Source organism: Natator depressus, chromosome 4, assembly GCF_965152275.1.
Source record: "Natator depressus isolate rNatDep1 chromosome 4, rNatDep2.hap1, whole genome shotgun sequence".
Taxonomy (NCBI): Eukaryota; Metazoa; Chordata; order Testudines; family Cheloniidae; genus Natator; species Natator depressus.
The window spans coordinates 11,464,615-11,488,272 of NC_134237.1; the positions used below are offsets into that span (position 1 = coordinate 11,464,615).

The 23,658-nt window shown below is 46.6% G+C and overlaps 1 protein-coding gene across 1 annotated transcript; it reads right to left on the bottom strand.

Annotated features, from left to right (window-relative positions):
* Positions 1–2,080: 2,080 nt before the first annotated feature.
* On the bottom strand, positions 2,081–13,314 carry AREG (amphiregulin). Its single transcript, XM_074949919.1, has 6 exons — positions 13,141–13,314; positions 12,256–12,453; positions 8,843–9,035; positions 8,215–8,373; positions 5,535–5,634; positions 2,081–3,966 (listed from the first exon to the last, which is right to left on the bottom strand). The coding sequence occupies exons 1-5, from the start codon at positions 13,181–13,183 to the stop codon at positions 5,547–5,549; spliced, it is 681 nt and encodes a 226-aa protein (XP_074806020.1). The 5' UTR covers positions 13,184–13,314; the 3' UTR covers positions 2,081–3,966; positions 5,535–5,546.
* Between the last annotated feature and the right edge of the window lie 10,344 nt (positions 13,315–23,658).

Sequence of the window (23,658 nt, forward strand, 5' to 3'; positions counted from 1 at the left end):
TGACTCATGAGACTTTTAACATATAAACCTTTACATCAGTTCACAACCCAGCCAGGTGGCACGTGCTTCACACTGAGACGCAAAGTGGAATCTAGCACATCATGGCAGACGCTGCAGATCTTAAACATAGGCTCACCATTTTATTTATTTAGTCAGCTTGTACAGACCCTAGCACATGGGGTCCTTGTTTGTGACTGGGACTCCTAGGCTGTACAGGAATACAAATAATAAATGATGGGACTTATTCTGCAGGTAGGCAGCTGTCATGTGAATGAGAGATTGTGAGGTTGCTGGAGCTTACAGGGAAAGGATCATGGCGGTTTGATTCTACACACTGGGTTCTCACAGCATGGAGTCTTTAAACGGCTTATTAAGGCAAAATGGAAACGGCTCACATGACGCCTAAGACAGGATGGCAGCCTTTCCTGCCAGTTTTAGTAGCAAGAAACAGCAGAAAAAGCCACCTTGGGTGGGGGGAAGATGCTGTTTACTTAGAGGCTGGTTCCATGGAACAAAGTGCTGCAATCTTAGCCATAAAATGTCACAATACATTCCAGTCAGGCGGAAGCTGTCTCCTTGATGTTCAATCCAATTTCACACTCACAAGTAGGACAGAAAGAATGAGGTACATGGAGTGTTTCCTGGTAATAGGCTGCAGCTAAGATAATTAGGGCCACAAGCTTATGTGAAGAAAACTAGGAATTTGTTCTATGCTCATGGGGTAAAGGCCACCAAGGCAATGCCTAGGCAGTAACATCAAACAGCCCTCCCAAGGGACATACTTGACTGTACTTCTAGAACCAACATCCCTTACAGAATCCCAGCCCGCTACAGAGACGTTGTTTGTAATGGAAGCGGTCAGTAACATCCAGCCTTTAACTTAGAAAAGTCAAGAGATAAGGCTGTAACCTGGTCCAGGCGGAGTGACGTTTCCCAGAAAGGTCTCTTATCCCTGCCCTTGGTGTCACCCCACGTGCGCCTACACTTCTGTTTTTGTCATCTCTGAAATCTTGTCAATAAAGGCAGACTCAGGTAGCAACACAAGGTGAAAGAGGTGGAGGACACAGACTAAAACTGGCAAGACACTTTCAATTCAGAGGCTAGTTGTGGCTTTAAGGCAACATGCGGACAGACTAATAACCTTCAAACATTCTGCTTTTCCTGTTCTACATACCATTCCAAGACGATGAGGAGCCATAGTAGAGCGTGCCACTAAACTCATTAAAGAGCTGCAGGATAGGAAAGACTAAATAGTATTAGTCTCTCCCATTCCATACTGTCGGGCTGATGGTCTGTACAGCTAACTAGAGTTAAACTTTCTCCTACAGAACCGCGGATATTAGGTCCAGTTCCCCCATTCATTAATGCAAGGCTTGGAAGCTTAGTTCCTTTTACAGGAGTTACTGAACAAAGTGCTCCTATTTTACCAAATCAGCGTCTTCCTTTTCCATATTTGGTTAGAGCAGCATGTGGGTGAGGCTACATACCTTTGGAGATCTGTGCCCATATAACTAGTTTACTCTAAGTTCTTTAGATCACTGGTTTGCAGCCTTGCCCTGGAAACTGGAGATTCACAACAGAAAACTGAGACCTTACCCTTCTCATTAAGAAGGGGGTGTGTTTACAGTCTCTCTCCCTGTTCGCAACCCCTAGTTAAGGGATCAAGTTTTGGGTCATCATTTTTCTTTTATCTCAACACCCCTTGATCAGAATAAACTAGACTATTTATGTAAAAAGAAGTTTAATTACAAAATAAATAGGTTTCCTTTATGTTGTGCACATACCTTAAATATTAAATACAGTAATAAATATTTACAATAGTATAAAACTCTGTACTTACATACTTTACAGAAATAAAATTTAATTTTACAGTTTTGCTTAACCATCAGAAAAGATTTTTCTATTAAGCCTTTGAAATAAATTATAAACATACTTGACTCCTGAAAAGAATGCAATACTTCATGCATAAGATTTGGTTTGAATCTGTTAAGGAAAGTTCTCAAATGAGATCATAAGGACACAGGTCAGCAAAAGGAGATTAAGACAAAGTACTTTAGAAAATTCTGTGCATTTCGTGTGTGTGTGTGTGTGTGTGTGTGTGTGTGTCACAACATCTATAAAAGATATTGTTGATATTCAGCAAGCAGTAGTATCTGACTCTAGCTCTTCTCCAGAAGAGGTTCTCTATTACTGAATCTAGAAAACAACAACATTTTATATATCTTTTATTACTTGATGTTTAGTTGGAAGTACACCAGACCCTCGCTAGAACGCACCTCTATAGAGCACGAATTCGCATTTAACGCAGTCGCAGCCATGGATGCCAAATTTAATTACTTTAATTGCAATTCATTTTAATGCGGTCCCTGCATTAATGCAGTACCATGCATGGATCCCAAATCCTGCGTTCTAGCGAGGGTCTGGTGTACCAAGATCTGGAAGCCCAGGGAGGAAGCTATGGACAATGAGATCACAGACAAATGACTAATAAATTATCTGGCAGAGGTTCTGTAAAAAAGACCCAAGGAATGCCTGAAAACTAAGGGTTTGGTTCCACATTTTCTGGAATTTCAGAGTGCTCATGTTTTCTTTAATGTGCATCTTAGCTGGGCAACAGCACCTCGTTCTTGATCTTATGAACTTAAAATTAGAACAAAGGTTTTCATTGTCCAAGGTACTAGAAGAAAAACCTGGAGACAATCTACAAGGAGTACTGGTCTCAAGTTGCAGTGGGGAGGTTTAGGTTGGATATTAGGAAAAATCTTTCACTAGGAGGGTGGTGAAGCACTGGAATGGGTTACCTAAGGAGGTGGTGGAATCTCCATCCTTAGCGGTTTTTAAGGCCCGGCTTGACAAAGCCCTGGCTGGGATGATTTAGTGGGGGACTGGTCCTGCTTTGAGCAGGGGATTGGACTAGATGACCTCCTGAGGTCCCTTCCAACCCTGATATTCTATGATTCTAATTGAGACTCCAAAGCAATCACTCAGTCCAGCAAATGGGTGCATAACTTCACTCATATGAATAGTCCCATTGAAGTCAATGGAATTACTCGTGCTTAAGCGTTCGCAGGATCAGGGCGCAGGTTTATTACAAAAGGGATCTTCAGTGAGATATCATGAGTAGATTTTGGGGAAGAACCAGAGTCAGGCTTGTCTACACCATGCTTTAGTCTGAACTAGTATGTCATGCGCAAACTGGACTATGTGGACCCTGCTGGCATTGCAAGTTTCCCAGTGTGCATTACTGCTTGGAACAGGACTATAACTCTGCACTAGGTAAATCTGTAGCGTGCACCAGCAAGGTCGACACAGACCAGTTAGTCCACAGCACCCTAGAATTCAGACCCCGGTGGTGCAGACAAGCCTTCAGATTCCTGGCCTGCTGCTAATAAAGCAGATACAGCACGTAGGATCACAGGGGTGGGAGAAGAAAGCTCATCCCCACACCTGTAGTGCACCTCCAGTCATAAAGGTCTGGGGAACAAGCTTAATCAAATCTGGTCCCACTTCCTTTTGTGTAACAATGGGGCAGAGAGGGGCAACAAGCTCTCTGTTCTCCTTAAAGCCATGATCTCCCTTAAAGGGAGACTTTCTACAACATTTGCAGCAAACAGCAAGAGTCAGAAGGAATATTATCCAGGTAGCAGCAGAAAGATAGTAGTCTTCCATCAATGACTGGATGGGGCCCAATGTCAGAAGTTCCTGTAGCTCCTAACAGTGGTGCTTTTAACCCTCTAGTTGCAACATCCATCACATCCTGGCTGCCCAATGTGGAGGCAGCAGCCCTGCCCAGCTAGCTTCTCAGCATCAAGTTGTTCTTCAGATGCCTCCTTACAGGATCCATGTTGATTGAGTGGGGCCTCCTGGCAACAGCTCCTAGTGGCTCCAACACTGGCCATCTCCTGCATGCATCTTCATGAAGGAGTTACTCTGTCGCTTTGGCAAAGGTCATTTCAGCTTCATGTTCTGCAAGAGACAAACACTAAATCATACCATGTGAAGGGCAATGCAAGTTATGACCCGATTTGAAAGTCAAGCCACAGCAGACTGAACACAGTCTTTGCTGTCAGAGTCTATATGTTGAAAGATTTGGGGTTTCTTACTGCCTTTCTATTAAGGCCTGAATACTTATTTCCTTGAAAAAGCAGTAAGTATCAACTGGTCCAGGCATAAATCTAAAGCTATGGGGCCAGATGCCCAGCTGGTGTAAATCTGCATATATCCACCAACTACAGTTTACAACAGTTCAAGGTGTGGCCCCATGGCTTGTACTCAAGATTATTCTTTCCAGTTATTTCTTGGCCATCTGCATCAGCCCCTTATAGTCAATGAGCTAGATATGCCTGGGGTCCTTGGCTCTGAGATCAGACCTAGTCCTTTAGCCAAGAGAGGGGGAAGAGATTGCTTTTTTTAATGCAGTAAGCGATCTGGATTTTGCATAAGTAGGTGAGATAAAGCTAGATTTTAGGGAGGACTGGAAGACCAAGAAGAACTGGATGGCTCAAAGAACTGCCAGGATACCAAGTCACATGGAGATCACTAGTTCACATTTAGATGCAGCTAGGACATGACAAGGTTTTAGCCAACACGTGACATGCAAGAGAATTTGCTTTACAGCACTCAGTTAGGACATGTGCTGCCTTCTCCTCTTACCCCTCCCCTGCAAATACATGCTGGTGGTGTCAGTTCTCCAACAGGACAGATGCCCACATCATGGCAGGCTGGCAGCACTGTAGGCACTCAAGTGGACGAGGTCTGTATTGACTGACTAGACACATTTCCTTTCCTCATGTTTAAATACAGCTCCTGCAGTCCGAGGTGGGGACAAGCCGTTAGAACAGCACAAGCTTCCTAATATGGAGGAAATTTGGTCTCCAAGGCCAAGTCTGAATGAACTTTCATGGAGCTAAGTGCGGACGTCACTTAGATACTACGCAGCCTCCCTCGGTAACAGAATGAATAGAAAAGGCCGTGACAGGGAAAGGAGTGCTTGGCACCCTCCCCTCAGGCGGCCCACGCTCAGTTTCTTCTTCTGTCATGACTCAGAAGCAGTCTGTGGCCTCAGAAGGAGCACACGCTTCAAACTGCCAGAGAGCCCATGGGGAGGGAGGCTCTGTACGACTCCCATACTGCCAATGGCTCCCTTTGTGAGCCTTTCCCTCAGCTCCAGCCCTTCCTGTGAGCCAGGGGAAAGCAGACACAGAAGGGAGCGTGGATGCTATTACAGCCGCAGGAATTTCTGCACAGGTCTATGTTTGTCAAGGTTTGACGGAGACAAGAGGCTACCAGGTCATTCACTGTGATCAGGCATTTCAAGGTCTTCCCATCCCTTGCCTCTGCATAAGACAAGAAACAGGTTCTCCAAGTACCCACAAGGCTATTACCCACACCAGGAGTTTAGGATCCTGTTTCCAAACAGCTGTGCACAGAGCAAGAGTCTAAAACTCCCGGTTATGCAGAAATTATGAAGCGTGCAAGTGTTTTGTGGATGGTACAAGCTTAGAATATCAAACTAAGGCAATGTCATTCTGTACCTGCGCTCTCCTTTACACGCCGACATGGCCATTTCCAGTCTCTTGTCTGAGCTTTTTTCTTTCCTCCTTTTCTTCACATTGAGGATACGTTTTCCTGAGCCTGTGGAGTCAAAGCATTGGGTTTAGAGCTCATTCTGAGTGAGTATGTTTGCCCCCCATCCCTAAAGCGTATCCTCCAATAGTCAGACTGTAGCTCTAAGGAACCAGCCTGTAGAAGGCAGGAGAACTGCTTTTGTTTGCCAAGCATTCTCCAGCTCTGAACATACACTGCTGTAATCCATGCACAGCTCCAGGGCTGGGTCCAGCAAAAGGAAATTCCAAGTTCTAGAATACTGGACATTTCCATGGGACTTTTCATCCATGTGCTTTACAAGAAAGGGTTAAATATCACAATCCTCATTTTGATCGGTTTTCCAATTGATTTCCAATGGGAACAGGCCAAGGCTGAGCGCTTTTGATAAATTCTACCCTAAGTAACTTGTCCAAGATTATACAACGGTTCCGGAATAGAAGCCAAGAATTCACCACCACCTGCAACTGCACCTGCTTTAACTACTGTCTTATTTCTGTTCTTAAGACTTTGAGGGCTTCTTGCCCAAAGCATAGGTCTGCAGGAGAATGTAAAAAAACCCCACATTCTATTTCAGAAAGATAAGCAGCTTCCATATCCGACAGAAAATTAAGTCGCATTTAACTACTCCATGTGGTTGTTATAAGGGTGTTAGTACTTCATCTTCAGAGCACTTGGACACCACATAGCATGCTCAATGAACTTTCAGCTCCAGCGGCTCTTTCCAAGGGTGGCTTCAGATCTGGACGATTTTAGACAGTTTTTTGCAAACTTGAGACTTATGCCTAAAGATACATTTGTGGAAGGTCCTAGTTTGATCAAATAAAATTAAACTGGTCTTATCCCACACTAATATATAATCCCTATTTTAATCACCCCCCCCGTGCTTTTCAAATGTGAACTAGTTACTCTTCACAATGCCACAGAGTATGAAAGAAGTATCCCATCTGTAATGTGGTGAATACTTAAGGCCATTTGTGTCTGTATCAGCATTTCTTAAATGAGACTTAAGTATGAAGCAACAAACAGACAGAAGTGCACACCTTGGTTTCCTGAATTGCAGGAATAGGTACAGCATGTACCTGATTCAGTTATTATAGTGTAGTCTGTCTAGTCTAATTTTAGATCCTGGCTTTGGGGTTTGCTTTGCATTATCCCAGGCTGCAGTACAGTACAATTTATTGCGTAGCCAGCTTAAGTTCCACAGTGGCATTCTATGCTAGTTCACTACACATCATATAGCAGCCTGCCCTAACTGACATGAAAGTTTTTAAAAAGGGGGACATAAGCACAAACCAGAGTGTCATCAATGCATTTCACACATTATCAGCTACCACACAGTGCTCACAACTGGCTAATTTTGCCAAGGATAGGAAGAACAGCTTTCAAATGGTTTATTGTGGATAGAGCTCCAGATTTTGGCTACATTCAATGCCCTCCGCCTTTATCTGGGAAGGGCGGTTCTGTACATTTTAGGGGAATAGAGGAAGGGACAGATATCTGATTGACACATGCCCACATGAGGAATGCTTCACTGAAGCCTGGGCTCTAGTTCACCAGTGTAACAATGGAATTACTTCATTTGTGGTCACCCAGTTGCATGAGTAACATCATGGAGATAAGAATCAAGGCAATATACTAGAGCACAAGTTCACTGTGCTTTCTGGGCACCTAGCCTTGAAGACATGATCTTGTGAACCTGGCATGGCGGAAGTCTACAGTTCCCATTTACTTCCCCGCCCCTGCATATGCCTATCCAAGATAAACGTCATTTAGATCACCATCTGAACCAAGATGCTGGTAAAAATCAGTGAGATTTGGGGTTGGCAGTTACTCCATGTCCCTCATGTTCAGTTTTCCAAGAGGCAGCTACTTATGCAACTTCGTTTTTTGTTTGTAAACTGATGTAGTTTGCTCTTGACAAGAATGACTTTTGTTCCCTCCCGTTATGTGTCCAATATATTGAGGTTTGGTCGAGTATAGAGGTAGAGTTTTGCCTGAGTTTCTTGCCAATCAACCTCTTGTCCATAGAGATTACACTAAGCATATATATTACACAGTTTTTCTGGCTGGGATTAGTGATCTAGATGGCCTACTCCTATGAAGTTAAGAGTACATTTAGAGGTCTATACAGTCATACTCCACCTCCACTTCCCACCTTCCCCACGGACATCAATGGGAGCTCCATGTTCCTGTTAGAGGACATTATCTACTTGTAACAGAGACTGTTCAACTAAACAAGTTAGCATTTTTCACTACTAGTCTCCACTTGCGTGTCCTCCAGTGCCACTTCTGCTCCCAGCTACGGCAAAGCTATACAACAGAACATGAGTGACCGACCCAGACTCCCCGTGCTCCATGCACGGCCAACCACCTTTGTCGTCACCTTACAAACTCATCTCCATTGATCGATCAGTTCACTTTTTTTTTTAAATCCGCGCTGGGACTGTAAACTAGGGACCAGTCTTATTTTATGCACGTGAAGGGCCGAGCACACTTAACCTGCTCTGCGGCAGTGTAACCCCAGAGTATTTTTCCGTAATGGTACCGTACTGCGCAAGCTCCTATTTAATTAAGCTAGACAGATGGACTTGGAAGTGCTATACTTACTGTGCTATAACAATGACGACAATCGCAATGAAGCTGATGCTGGAGAGCAGAACAGCTACCACCACCAATATCGTTGTTGAATAGTTGTCTGTGTCATTTCTCTTCTGAGTCTTCATGAACTGTTCACCACAGCGTTCACCAAAATAATCCTGACGACACCTGAAAATAACCCACATTAAGATCAGCATTAGTTCCAGCAGCATTGGGTGGCCTGTCTGAAGCCAAGCAAGCAGACAGACACCTTCAGGTGACATTTCAGTCAATTGACACAGGGGTCCAGGTGCTAGTGTTAGAGAATTTGCAGGAAATGCAGTCATCATTCTAGCCCAAGGTTTGCTGGTATTAAAACAAGTTGAGATCAGTTTGGGTGTGATGTTTCAGGAAGGCACGCCTTTTCATTCCTTCTGCTTTCAATTTTATGGCCAACTGATGAGTTCAGTGGCTCGTTATGCAGCTTATGAATTCCACCATCATCTAATTTACATGGCGGAAAGTTTCTCTTGCGTGACAATCCAAGAGGTTGAACCAAGTTGATTTCCCTCTGACTAAGCCATTATTCGCAATGAGTACCTTGCCCTAGATTCAGATACACTCTTATAATCTAGACAACATCTGAGTTGTAACTTACTTGCATGTTACTTCTTTGAGGTCTTCTAGGTATTTGCATTCACCATGAATACAAAAATTTTTGTATTCTGCTTCACATGGTGTCCCTTTCTTCTTCTTCTTTTTATTTTTCTTCCCTTTGTTTCTCTTTTTTGTTTTGTCAGGATTCTTTTCCCGATCTGTTTTCGTTTGCTTGGGTTTAATCACCGGTTCAACTGGGAAAGAGACAAAGTCACGTTCAGTCCAGAATTTATAACAGCTAATCCCGTTCAACATGGAATTATACCTTAGGCCTTAACCCTACAGCAAAAGGGTGAGGAAGTGAGTCTTGGGGAAGAAAAAAAAACAACGCAAGCATTCGTATGCAAATGAATATTTATAGCTAAGCATTCTGTGGCCAAGATTCTTTCACTTAGCCTCAGACATGACCCCTATAGAAGGAAGAAGGGAAAACTTAAGCATTGTTTCACATGGTTTTTAGTTTAGATAAAACACTGATTAAGGTATCCTCGCTGTATTAGTTTACAGGGGCACATTTAAGCCAAGATGAAGAACTGGCCCAAATGGACTATTCACAATAATTGCAAGACAAACAGGATTTGGTCCACTTGAGTGAAGTTCCGCAACCATTGACTTAGGACTTCCCCACCCCACCGCATCAGTGAGTGGAGGTAGCGCTTGTCAACCAGGTGCCAGCAGGCCCCTGTAAAGGCAGAATTTGACCTCACACCTTAGTGATGGTATCCCCAATGGCTATGTGGGATACACAGATAGAGAATAAGTGTGTGCAATATGCTAGATTGTGTGTAACTACGCCTACTTCAGAGCTCTTCACATCTTACACTGGAAAGGAAATTCACACCAGAGTTGAAGTCACTTCAGGTCTACTACTTCTACTGTTGCTATTGTCATCCCAGATTAGATACATTTGAGAAAACTAATGATGCTGCAAATGATTTTTTAACTTCAGCTGCTAGCCTAGGCAATTATACGGCCTCTCTTTACATTCCAAAAGGAAGATGGTAGCATCCTTAAATACAGAGGACAAGCTACTTCTCTTTAGCTATAATATACAGTCCTAGCAGCCTCTAGAATGCAGATAATATACACATGAATGCACAGCAAGGAAAATCCATTTATAGTGTTAGTCCTTTTCATGAAATATGGAAATATATTGTTAACTACAGTTATTGATCTTGCTTTCTTTGCAGATGGGTGCAAGCAGTACACCACATACTCTAGAATAAATATTTTACTCTCTCTCACAGCATGATGCAACTTACAAACCAATTTGATAAGCCATAGATTCTCAATGATCTTTGCTTCATGACCTTACCATTCTCATAAAGGCTAGTTCAACCCCCTGGTTATCATAAAACCAGGGTCTACTTAGCTGCAGAAAAGCCTCCAAATATACACCTGAGCATTTTAAGTTCTTATTAACTACATTTCTCATGTATTTTGGTTACTCAAAAGACGACATCGTCAGCTAGCAGACATTTTTGACTGTGAAGTGATATTAGTTATACCAGCAGGCAAACCAAAAAGTACTGGCCTAGTTGTCTGGTTTCTTTTCCCCTAGAAGAATAAAGCCATCAATAGCCACATGGTCAGGACAAGGGCGTCAGCTGTTCAGTTAACTTTGGCAGATCAAGACAATCGATCTACTTTGACAGCAGGTCCTTCTTTCATCCCTTACCTTACAGGACTCAACCTGTAAGTTTGGGTTTAAAGGAAAAGGCTGTTGTCCAATTGTCCTGGTGGTTTTATTAATACAAACCAACAATAGTTTGCAAGTTGTATATCCTTAGAAAGCTGCCGAGGCATCTTCGGGTACGGTGTGGGAAGCAATCTGATGCAGAATTTAAGTTTGTTTAAGTTTAAGAATTTAAGTTTAAATTTAATTTAAGACTTTAAGCAGCCCAGTGCAAAAAGTCCATAGCCATCAATAAAACAGCAGCCTCTGGTTAACAGCCCAGTTTCAAGTGCAACTATTATCTAGCCCATGAACCAATACATTTCAGGCCCAACTTATGTTGACAGATTCATTTTCTCACGGAAGCCTAGACCATTCGGCACAACAGATCAGAGATGGGCCCAGACCAAACCCACCTTGCACAAGAAGCAAGTTCTACTTAGAACATTGTAGCTCAGGCTTGTGTCTAAGAGCCAGATCCTTTGAACTATCACTGGAATCATGGGCATCTTTCCGCTGACTAATGGCAACCAGATCATGCCCCATGGCACACTGGAGCTTGCAGACTATTGGATGTTAAATACAAGGACAACCTTATAGACTGCAGATCTGACCTCAAGTCCTGTAAGTAGCTCTCCGACTTTTTCCATTGCCATTCCCTATTAAGCCTCCCTAACATACAAGGGCATGGGCCAAACAGGAAACAGGCAAAGCCCTTGTACTATTAGTCACCATTTTAGATATACTAGTGCTTTCCTGGATCGCAGGCATACAAAACAGTTACGGGCAACTTGGAGGCTTCATCTAAACAGAAAGATACAATGTTTGCTAATGTGAATTTTAAGTTAAAAGCTTTGGTGCGGACAAGCTGTATTTAGGGTTCACCTCAACCACCTAACATGTTACAATACAAGCTTGCCCCACCTACACTAATGTTTTAAGAACATGTTGGACAAGACAAGTAGCTACCATTTAAAAACCCACCTTTTATCCTAGTCTAGACATACTCCAATCATTGCACAATAAACTGGTGCTTGCTAGTCACCCTGTAGCTACTCCCCAGCAGAGAATTTGCATTGATTTTATTGCAAGTCAAAAAATTCTAAGCCAGATTTTTGCAAGTACTCCACACCAACTAGCACCTCGTGAGAGCAGGAAGTACAGGGCACATATGAAAGTCCAGCCACTTCATAGGTCTGACTTTAAAGTAACTACACTAGCAGATTTCAGAGTAACAGCCGTGTTAGTCTGTATTCGCAAAAAGAAAAGGAGGACTTGTGGCACCTTAGAGACTAACCAATTTATTTGAGCATGAGCTTTCGTGAGCTACAGCTCACATCCGATGAAGTGAGCTGTAGCTCACGAAAGCTCATGCTCAAATAAATTGGTTAGTCTCTAAGGTGCCACAGGTACTCTTTTTTACACTAGCAGAGAATAGCGGCTAGAAAGTTTTAGGTTTTTGGGAATGCTACACTGCTTCAACATCCTGCACACCACTGGTTGCCAATATATTTGGCAAACCAAGCAGTGTAATATTAGGATGCACGAATCAATGGAAGGCAAGTTCAAGGCTTGTCAAAATAGTCATCTTTAGAACAATAAGATTATTCTTGTATGTAACAGTTAGTAGCGAAGTACTGAGCAAGCTCACCCGAAGAGATTTCTCCATCTTTTAAGTGACCTGTGTCCATGTGATACATTATCCTGGTCAAACACGCAGAAGCGTCACTTCAACTCACCTCTAATTGAATCATCTACAATGTACATAGGCACTGCTGGGTCCTGGTCCTCCTCCTCCTCCTCGTCGTCTTCTTCAGCATCTTCATAGTCAATTCCTGAAGGCCTGGTGCTCCCATCCACGCTGTGGTCCCATACCATAGGCACATTTTCCTCCTGCTCGGTCGCATTTAGTTCTAATCTAGCAGCAGGTTGGCACCCTACAGAACAGAATGAAGACATGTTGAAGTGAATCAGGATCCCAGGCCTACCCCTCAAATCAAAGCTGGCAAAAGGGTTTACCTCGGAGCACACATTAAGCAGCTACTGGACACATGCCATCACCCGCAAGTGAGTCACTAAAGAATCAGCGCTGAGCTTTTCAAATGCAAGCTCACTTATGCCAGTCCAAGGATTTAAAAACCAAAGACTGGGTTTTAAGTTTTTCTTCTTAGCTAGGACAGACCTAAAACCCAGGGGGACTGCAGGGGGCCAGTCTACCCCACGAGACAGAGCAGGGGTTGACCTAAGTCAGTTTCTAGAGGGATTTCAGCAGTTCCCAAATTGCTAAAGAGTGAATAGCCTCCCTCCATCTGGCCACCAGGGGAAAGCGGACCCCCCGGGACAGCGCAACACAGGCCCATGGTCAGTAGTATGAGAGGAGCAAAACCGACTCAGCTGGCCGGGCTGAAGGAAACAGGGGGTTCTAATCCGGATTACAGCACCACGGGCTCTTTCAGCCGGGTCCCGCACGGAAAGCCACGGGTTAGGAGACCTGACCGCTGCTCAGCCCGAGCGCCCTGCCTGCCCTGCAGCGGGAAGCCCCGCGCCTCCCTCCCCGGAGGGCCGGCGGAACGCCCCGCGACCGGACCGCGGCGGCTCCGGGCTCAGCGCCCCCCGCAACTCACCGCAGAGCCCGGCCAGCGCGCAGAGCAGCAGCAGGGCTCGCATCGGAGACGGCGGCGTCCTGGCCTCCCGGCCGGCTTCACTACGGGGCGGGGTCCCTGTGCGCGCTGAGCTCCCGGCCCCAGCTGCCCGCGCTCCATGGGGAGCCGCCTGCGGCCGCCGCTCTATATAGCCCTGGCCGCGGCCGGCGGGGCTGGGGCAGGAGCGTCGGCCTACGTCAGCCCAGTGGAGCGCGGCTAGAGGCGGGGCGGGCGCCACCCCTGGGTGCGCAGGGCGGCCGCCGGGAGGAATGCGTGGCCCGGAGCGAAAAGGGGGGACCCGCCAGCGGGGCCGTGGGGGGGAAGAGCCCGGGCAGGCCGTGAAAGTCGGGCAGGGCTTCCCCTTACACGTGAGCTGCCCGCCTGCAGCGCCTTGCACCCACCCCGGTCCACGTGCGGGCTCAAGGCACGTGTTTGTCCCCCCAGAGAGGCTCCGCGGGCAATCATCTGATCGCAGAGTCCGCCCGGCTGACTGACCCTGGCGCTGGCCTAGGTTGGCCTCCTTCCAGTTACACCTGGTCCAAAGAAGGCAAATGTCGAAATCTTTGGCAAATGCTCCCCCCCTCCCCCTTCCCACCCCGTTTTTCTCAAAAAGATCCCGACAAGTGTTTGCTGCTTTTCAGCCAGCTTATGGGGAGAGCAACATCTGGCGTGCCAATAAGATTTCCCTCCTTGCTGCATCTGTTCTAACTGTCCTTCATACTGACTGTTTTATTTCTGAGAACAGACTTTGGGTGCCTAAGGAAAGTGGGTGTTGCTAGCACCTGTTGCCTGGAAAGGATGGCTTGCTGTAGCCCTCTGCTGGCTCTCCTCATATACCCAGAGTCCAGCCTTACAAAACCTTATGCCCAAACTTCGCCTGGATGTCCATGGGACTGCCTGGCTGTGTACGGCTAAGATGGTGCATAAGGGTCTGCAAGATCTGCACCTAAGATTGTAGGAGATTTAGTGCAGGGCCGGGCTTTTCCTTCCTTGCAGGCTTGGAAGGATTAGAGTTTTATGGGTAAATGCCAATAGGTTCCCCCGTGCGAGAGCATTCCATTCTGCCTCTGCATCATCTCCCCGCGGGGCACTGTCTTATCAGTGTGCTGCAGGGGGAGCGCTGCCTTGGGGGAACAATGCTTCGGGGTGTGCAGCCCTGATGACACCCCCGCCCTGCCCCCATGTGGCTTCCTCCTCACGGGGCTGGCTGGCATGGACGGAGCCATGATTCCATCCCTTCCCTGCCCCTTTGGGGCTTCCTGCGGGTGTTCGGAGGAGAGGACTACCTAAATACCCCATTGCAGTTCTGCATGACCCATGAGCCTGGCAAGGCTCCTGCCACCCTGGCTCCGTGATTAAGAGAGCAACGCTACATCCCAGCTGTTGACTAGAAATCAGACTGAAAACCATATCAAACGGGCCCCGATTCAGCAAAGGACTTCACCACTTGCTGACTGTTAAGCCTGTGCTGACATCCTGTTAACTTGAAGCATGTGCTGAAAATCAGGGCCTGTATTTTTACTATTGCCCCAACATGCAGACCGTACACGATGTTATAAAGTCCCCTGAAAAATTCTCTGTACAAGTGTCAGCCAGTCCCTCCTCACATCTGACACCCCTCCACCCCCGGCTTCTGCTGTGACTCAATTACACAGTAAAGTGAAAATATTGTGAAGCCGCAAAGAGTTGCCATAGGGACGGGTCATTTGTCATACACAGAGGAATGAGGAGTTTATTGCAGGGACGATCCCGGCAGGTCGCCCTGCCCCCCACGTGGGTGGACGCATGCTAGATATGATAGTGAATGTGATTTTTCACCAGCAAAAAAGCAACTAAAGGAACAGATGCTGATCTCCTTACTCAGCCAGTGAGTGTTTGCCTGAGTAAGGCATGAGTAACAGCTGCATTGTGTCACTTAGGCGGGGGTGGGGGGAGTAGGGGGGAAAGGGGATTGGGAGGGAGAGGGGTATTCACACTGGAGAGACAGAATGCTCCCTAGAACTCCAGGTGCACATATGCTGGGTGACTGCTACTACACCTCTCTGCAGGTTGCAGCCTGAATTACTGCATGGCCTCCCTGATCTGCTGGGCCATTGTGTAGGGGAGCTATAGCCTCATCTCCTCACCATCTCTAGGGCACTCACTGTGCTCCCCTCTAGCAGGGAGGGAACTGACCCTGTGCTCAGTGTCCACTAGAAAAAAGCACAGCTCCACGGACTCCATCGGGTAGGGGATCAGGTCTCTAGAGTGCACGGGTCGCACGAGGGGGGCAAAGGAAGTCTTGTTGAGTCCTTCCACCACACGTGCACTTCCGGGTGAGGGTCAGGCACAAGCTGGCCCTGGGAATGTGACCCCAAGGTTTTTCACCATGATAGGTGACGTCATCTCTTGGATTCCTTTTGATTAGCTTGTGTGGGAGAGAGATTTTGGCCCCCTAAAGATTCAGGTCTCAAGCAAGGACATGCTTTCCTGGAAATGAATAAGGGGAACTGGAGGGATATTTTGCATTGGCTCTTTTCCTCTAATCTGCATAGGTTGGTATTTTATTTATAGTTCAGTAAACTTATAAAATCCTATGCTGAACTTGGTGGCGTTCCAAGTTATTCATTCATTCATCCCTGTGTTACACACTGCGAAGGGCGATAGATAACTCTCAGAGAGGTGTCCAACTCAGGTTAGCTCTATATTTAGATCCAGGTCAGTCTGACCCAGAGACAATGGGCCAAATTGTCAACCAGTGTCTGCTAATTGCTGTCACCCACAAAACACAGGCTTATTAAAAGAGGGAGATCAAAAGAGGGGGATTCCAGCCCAGCTGATGACCCATGTGGGCGTTAATGATTACACAGGATGGAATTTTTTAACAACCAAGGAAATGCATTAAAAGAACACGAAGGTTGTAAAATCAAGCACTCCGATGTTTGGACATGCAAGAGTTGTGGTCGCCTGTGCAGCCTTAATGTGGCTCCCTTGCGTGTGTGCACTTTGATACAGTCTTTAATTACATGATCACATCCTATTTTTTCCACTCTCTCTGCACTCTCAGCTCCAGTGCCCATCTCCACAGCAGCCAGGAGCAGTAGTTGCAGAGAAAGTCCCAATCAGCCCGTGCAACCCTTGGGTGGAACACGCTCAGTCTAGATGGAATCCTCTGAGACTTCAGATGCCAAACTCGAACAAGTCTCCCCTGAGTGTGTGTGACCTGAAGTTTCCCGAAGGCTTATAACTTGGCCAAATGTGGATGTTTTTTCATAGGGCAGCAAAGGCACATCCTTGACATATAGTCAACCCCCCACCCCTGCCAAATTTCAAGTCCCTGCTCCCAAGCATGGAGGTGCTCCGTCTCAATGAAAGGGCTGTAAGCATTTTTTTTTCCAGTCCTGGCAAAGCAATATATTTTTACCTATCCTTGTTCTCAGAAATGGCTGAAACTTTTTCAAAAAGTTCGGCCTGAGACAGACACCGGCCGTGGAAAATTTCAGCCCAAACGATGAAAGGTAGCAAAGTTACAAGCCACTGGATACAGGGCAACCTTAGTTGGTAGCGCTGCCTGGAACTATTCGTATAACAGTAGCGATTAGAGACCCCAGCCAACACCAGGGTCCCATTGTGCTAGATGCAAACACATACTAAGAGACAGCCCCTGCCCCAAGGAGCATACGACTTGTACAGCCTAAATAGGCAAGGCAGGCAAAGGGTGGGAAGGGAAACAGAGGGGAAATGTCTTCTCAAGGTCCTGCAGCAGGTCAGTGGCAGAATCAGGAATAAATCCCAGGTCTCTTGATTCCCAGTGCAGTTCTCTACCCTACACCATCTCTCCTGCCAACGGAGCTTCCCTGATCCACAGCAGCAGAGAATTTGGCCCCGATACATTTCACATATGTGGAATAGTCAACAAACCTTTTTCCCCCCTCTGAAAGAAAAATGAACTTTTTGGAGAGCTTTGGCGTTCTTCGTGACATTGCTGAGGTTCAACTGTGATAGTGAAGCGTGCTATTTGCCTAATTCACACTCTTCAGAACTTGCCCGGTTTTAAAAATAGAAAGCAGAAACGCCACCGTTTACTCGCTTCTGCTGGAGGCATCAAGTTTGCCTTACCTGCCTCTTTTGTTAGCTTCCAGGGAGTTTTGAATCTGGATACATGCTCAATTAATCTCAAATATTTTCCTATACTTGTTCCTTCTCCATGTGCTTTCAGAGTCACATTCTGGTTGCCTTACTGTGGAAATAAGGCCACTGAAGGGCATGTGATTACTCTCATTGGAGGCCCTGGAAGGTGGATGCAAAAACTTTCTTCACTCATTTCTCTGGACGATGATAGTCTGGCCAAATCTCGATTCATGCCACAGTCTCCTGTCCCTAGTCAGTGGGAGTGCTGGTAGCATCATGAGAATTCCTGAACCCTTGTGGAAATGTAATAAACACGTGCCTTGCAAATTAATGCCCATTTCAATTAGTTTCTGTTACTGAGGGCCCAACTCTGCCATCCTTACTCACCCCGAATAGCATCTAAGGGCTTAACTTTAAGAATATTATTAGTCCCATTGAAACCTACGGCCCAGATACCCACCTGGGAAAATTGGCACCACGCCCCTGGAGCTATAGTGGTTGCCCCCATCTGGCCTTGTGGACCTCCTCAGAGCCACAGTGTCAGCACTGTGCAGGATAGTGCATGGGACTACTCTTGGAGTAGGTGCTACTCAGTGAGTAAGACAGGCAGAACCCAGCCCTGACTCAGTAATGTAGATACTGGGGGTTTCGTGCTTGGGGAAGAATGCAACTCATGCCTCTGAAATCTGAAGCAGAGAAACCACTCCTGAACTTGATTGCTCCCCAGGGTAGCCATTCTTCAAGGGTGTCTAATACAAGACAAGTAGGGTGGGATCTTCATAAAGCGCTCGGCACTGGCTTCATTCTGCTTCCATAGAAGTCTCTGTTTTAGAGAATCCCACCTTTCAAATCTATAGGGCCAAATCCTGAAGTGCTCACCATATTCTTCCTGAGATTAAACTGTTATTGGAGCCACTGGGAGTTTTGCCTGAGTGAAGTTGGCAGGATTTGCGCCCTCTTTCGTTCATGGCCTTTTGATTTTGGCCTGTGGTCTCTGATCTCAGATGCCCCAACTCACTGCATGCCCTACGGAGACAGTCGGCCCGATTCGCCACAGTGTTACTGCAGGATTGGAAGGCCCCTTCTCAATGGACTGTCTTAGCAGCATCAAGAGCTCTTAATGGGACCATTACTCCTGGGGAAACAACATGTACACCTGAGTCCAGTGTCAGATACCCCCACAGCATCAGGGTCTATAATCAAGTCCCCATGAGGCTCAAGGGACTGGTGATGTGGCTGTGACATAGAATCATAGAATCATAGAATATCAGGGTTGGAAGGGACCCCAGAAGGTCATCTAGTCCAACCCCCTGCTCGAAGCAGGACCAATTCCCAGTTAAATCATCCCAGCCAGGGCTTTGTCAAGCCTGACCTTAAAAACCTCTAAGGAAGGAGATTCTACCACCTCCCTAGGTAACGCATTCCAGTGTTTCACCACCCTCTTAGTGAAAAAGTTTTTCCTAATATCCAATCTAAACCTCCCCCATTGCAACTTGAGACCATTACTCCTTGTTCTGTCATCTGCTACCATTGAGAACAGTCTAGAGCCATCCTCTTTGGAACCCCCTTTCAGGTAGTTGAAAGCAGCTATCAAATCCCCCCTCATTCTTCTCTTCTGCAGACTAAACAATCCCAGCTCCCTCAGCCTCTCGTCATAAGTCATGTGCTCTAGACCCCTAATCATTTTTGTTGCCCTTCGCTGGACTCTCTCCAATTTATCCACATCCTTCTTGTAGTGTGGGGCCCAAAACTGGACACAGTACTCCAGATGAGGCCTCACCAGTGTCGAATAGAGGGGAACGATCACGTCCCTCGATCTGCTCGCTATGCCCCTACTTATACATCCCAAAATGCCATTGGCCTTCTTGGCAACAAGGGCACACTGTTGACTCATATCCAGCTTCTCGTCCACTGTCACCCCTAGGTCCTTTTCCGCAGAACTGCTGCCTAGCCATTCGGTCCCTAGTCTGTAGCGGTGCATTGGATTCTTCCATCCTAAGTGCAGGACCCTGCACTTATCCTTATTGAACCTCATCAGATTTCTTTTGGCCCAATCCTCCAATTTGTCTAGGTCCTTCTGTATCCTATCCCTCCCCTCCAGCGTATCTACCACTCCTCCCAGTTTAGTATCATCTGCAAATTTGCTGAGAGTGCAATCCACACCATCCTCCAGATCATTTATGAAGATATTGAACAAAACCGGCCCCAGGACCGACCCCTGGGGCACTCCACTTGACACCGCCTGCCAACTAGACATGGAGCCATTGATCACTACCCGTTGAGCCCGACAATCTAGCCAGCTTTCTACCCACCTTATAGTGCATTCATCTAGCCCATACTTCCTTAACTTGCTGACAAGAATACTGTGGGAGACCGTGTCAAAAGCTTTGCTAAAGTCAAGAAACAATACATCCACTGCTTTCCCTTCATCCACAGAACCAGTAATCTCATCATAAAAGGCGATTAGATTAGTCAGGCATGACCTAGATACACATAGATAGACATAGATACACTTTCACTGCTGGGTTGCCGGTTCAACTCTGCCTTGGGCGGGTAGTGAGTGAAAGTTATTGTTGCCCAATGCCCTGTGTCAAACATGTGCAGAATGTGGCATCATGAAAAATACCAGCACTTGTCAGTCCTTGGTCTCTTCTGGCCAGTCTCAGCAGAGATGCCACCGATGAAATGGTCTTAGAAACAAAGTTCCGTTCTCATGCCCAGATTGGCAGGGGCACTGGGAAATGGGCACTGCCATTGCTCATCCCATAGCTGATTTCTGTTTAAACAGAGGATGCCAGGACTGTCCATCCTGTATCATTCACCAGCAATAATTCAAAGATCGGTTTTGGTAACATTCTTAAAGATCTATTGTTCTTCATTGTGGGTGATGGACGTAGACCCCACCTGGAGGACAACGCCTCCAGCATTCCATTCGGACACTGGTTCAGTGCTAACTCCAATGGAGGGAAGGGTGCCACCTATTGAATCACCAGCCTCGTTCCTGCAGCACCTGGATTTTCCTGGCCGGGGAACCCATTAGCCTGCATAGGTCAGGACACCTGATGCGATCCCCGCCTCCATTGTTGTGGCTGCAAACCAGAAGAAAATTATTGTTCACATCAGAGAAGAAAGGTAACATTGGAGCAAGCATCTCAAATCGTCTTCATTTTACAGGTGGAGAGCTGATGCGATGTAAGTCTAAAGTGACTTGCCCAAGGTCACACAGGAAGTCTGTAGCAGAGGAAGAAACTGAAGCCAAGGCAGTGTTGTAATCACTGGACCATCCTTCTTCTCTCGTGGGGGATGGAGGAGGAGGGTTTGGTATCTCTGAAGCATGCTCCTTATTTTGAGCAGGTGGGAATTATTCTGCATCGACACCGTGTGATTGGGGCTTTGCTGTACATGGGTGGGAGGCTGGCAGGAGAAAGGGGTGGAGCCAGTGAGTAGCTCGTCTATATTGTGTGCTTCCCTGGGACAGGACTAAAATGCCACAGCCAGTTGCCACGGATGTTAATGCTCTTGAGGCCGGCCTTAGTCCCTGCCCCAAGCCATTAAAGTCCTCCTTGGAGGGAGCAGCCAGTGCCATTGTGACACATCGACCAGCTGTGCTGCTAGATGGGAAGCCAGGAGCTGGAGGCAAAGTAGAGGCTCTTCTGACGGGTGGCTCTAGCCAGGGATATGTGGGGTCCATCCGGTTTACAGACCCCAGCCCTTCCCTTCCTGCTAGGCCACCATCCCCCTGGCCAGAGCTAGGGGACGACATGCCGATGAAGTGAGCTGTAGCTCACGAAAGCTTATGCTCAAATAAATTGGTTAGTCTCTAAGGTGCCACAAGTACTCCTTTTCTTTATGCTGGAGGAATGGCTGCTGCAGGTTTCCCTACAGAAACGAATGGCCTAGGACCATGCAGGTAATACTAAGACTTTTGTTGTGACTTTGTTAAACCCGGGGCATGTGAAACTTTGACAACACACTGACTCGCTGAAGCAGCCCCCAATGCCCAAAGTATCTGTTCCTGACACCAGCGGATGGATGCTATCCTGGCGCTGGTTTCATGAAATGCAGTAATTTCCTATTCAGTAGACCTAATTCACCGGGGAGACTAAGTGAATCTGTCTACCTACCAAATCGCACTTATCCCGTGCTCATCACCATAGAACAGCTGAGCATCTAATGAGACGATTGCATTTCATAATAAATAAAAAGGCTGCCGTTGTCTAGTCCTGAAGCCAGAAGGCCACACTGGCATAAGCTGGCATAACAGAGTGAAGAATCAGGCTTTGTTCTGCAGGAATTTCCTGGCTACATGGTGAATTCCATTGACTATCGTTGAGTTCATGTTAACAGGACCCTCTCTTGCTACACGACAGGTGGAATTTTAAGGCTCCTAGATTTAGGCCAGATCTTGTATTAACTTACACCTGGTATTAGTTGCTTTTTCCTGTTACACCATTCTCTTCTGGGCTCGCCAGGTAATTACACCAGCTAAGACGCTCTGAGACGGAGTGAGCAAAGCTCCAGAGGTAACGTGCAAGGGGTGTGTGAAGTTATATATTGCTAGAGCTACATTATGCCCCAGAATGGCACCCCCCTCCCAGTCAGCCAAAGGATTGGGGAGGTTAGAACCTCCTTTTCTCCCATCCCGCTCCTCAGCTCTGAGCGTATCTCAGCCACAGCTGAAGATCAAGCCTTGTGTCCCCCCCGAGTTGTCCTGGTTTAGTTTATTGCATAGTTTTGCTCCCCCCAACAATGCAGAGCCCCAATCCAGTAGCCACTGAGGCACAAGCTAGTCTGCTCTGTGTCACACGCCATTACTCAAGAATGCCGGTGAATGTGGCAGTAAGTGGTGTGAATGTGAGCTCTGCCCCAGACTCACTGAGCCTGACAACAGCTTGGCATGATGCAGAGGGCTCGGGCCTCCATCCTCAGTGACAGTACATGTGCCAACTAAGATCTCTCATTATTCATCCGATTTGCTTTCACTAATGTGCCACTGAAATGCATGAATCTAAAGGAAGTGGATCAAGTGCATACACATCAATTGCTCCAGCAGAATAAAATGTATATTTTCTAAGGGTGTGGCATGACTGACCTGGGTATTAGAGCATGATTTATCCTTTCTCACCATTCCAGCATATGACTTACTGCATGGGAACCTGCTAAAAGCAATGACTCAAACGGAATTTACATTTGTCTGGGTGGCTCACTGGACTTTCTCTCAGCTTTTGATTGGCAAATGACACTGTCTTCTGGTATCAGTACTGCCCTCATCTATCAGGTAGAAGTGCTGCAATCGGGTTGGTGACCTGCCTTCCCAAGCCTCAGCTCCTGTAAATCAGCACAGCCCTAGTGAAGACAATGGAGTTGCACCATTTCACACCAGCTGAGGATCTGGTCATACTTCTAGTGCAAGTGAAGGCCTGAGTGTAGCCATTTTGCTGGTCATGCAAATTCTCACAGCCTCCAAGATCTGCAGATCCACATGACGTATGCATTTTGAGCTCACAGCCTCCAGAAGGGGTTGGGATCTGGGCCCCAGAGAGATGCAATTTCCAAACTGTTGCAATTTTTCTATCTTTTCCCAGAAAGATTTGGACTGGAGCATGATCGTGTAATTGAAAACTGATGGGGGATGGAATAATTGACACCTTTGACCATCATCAGTTGGTTAGCCAATGGGAAGCTGTCTGGCTGCATGTATTTTGAGTGTCTTAACAATCAACCCCCACCCAAAAGTGAATTTTGTGGCATTTCCAAAAAATACAATAGAAGCTCTGAACCCAGGGGTCTACGTGACAAACAGGGCTAGCTTCCCCTCTCACTTACAGCAGTGTAACTCAGAAGTAGCCCCATTAGAATCATGGGCTAGATCCTCAGCTGGTGTAAACTGACATAACACCAGTTATTTCAGTGGAGTAATGCTGATTTACACCATCTGGTGATCTGGCCCAGTGGAGTTACCCTGGTGTTAAACTAGGGTAAGTCAGCTGAGAATCTGGCCCATAATTAAATAGAGTAGCAATTCATGCAGATAGGAAACATACAACTGTACTAAAGTATTTGGGCCAGTTGGCCTGATTCTCCACAGCCCTGCCCCCCTGCAAAGTGGGTGTAAAATGCTACCAACTCAGAATGGCAGGATTTTTAACATCTGCCTTGTACATGTGTAAACAGCCACCCGAGGGGCATGGCACGGGGAATGGTGCCTAATATCTGCATATGTTGGGGCACATCCTGGCCCCCTTGTTGTCCATTTGCTTTCTCAGAGTGCAGCTGAGAGGGAGGGTTAGCACAATCTAGCCTCTAAACTATGCCAGCTGGCTAGGGCCCCCAAATGGCTGTCTGCCAACACTCCAGCCACACCCAGTCTTCTTGGCTCCCAACCCATAC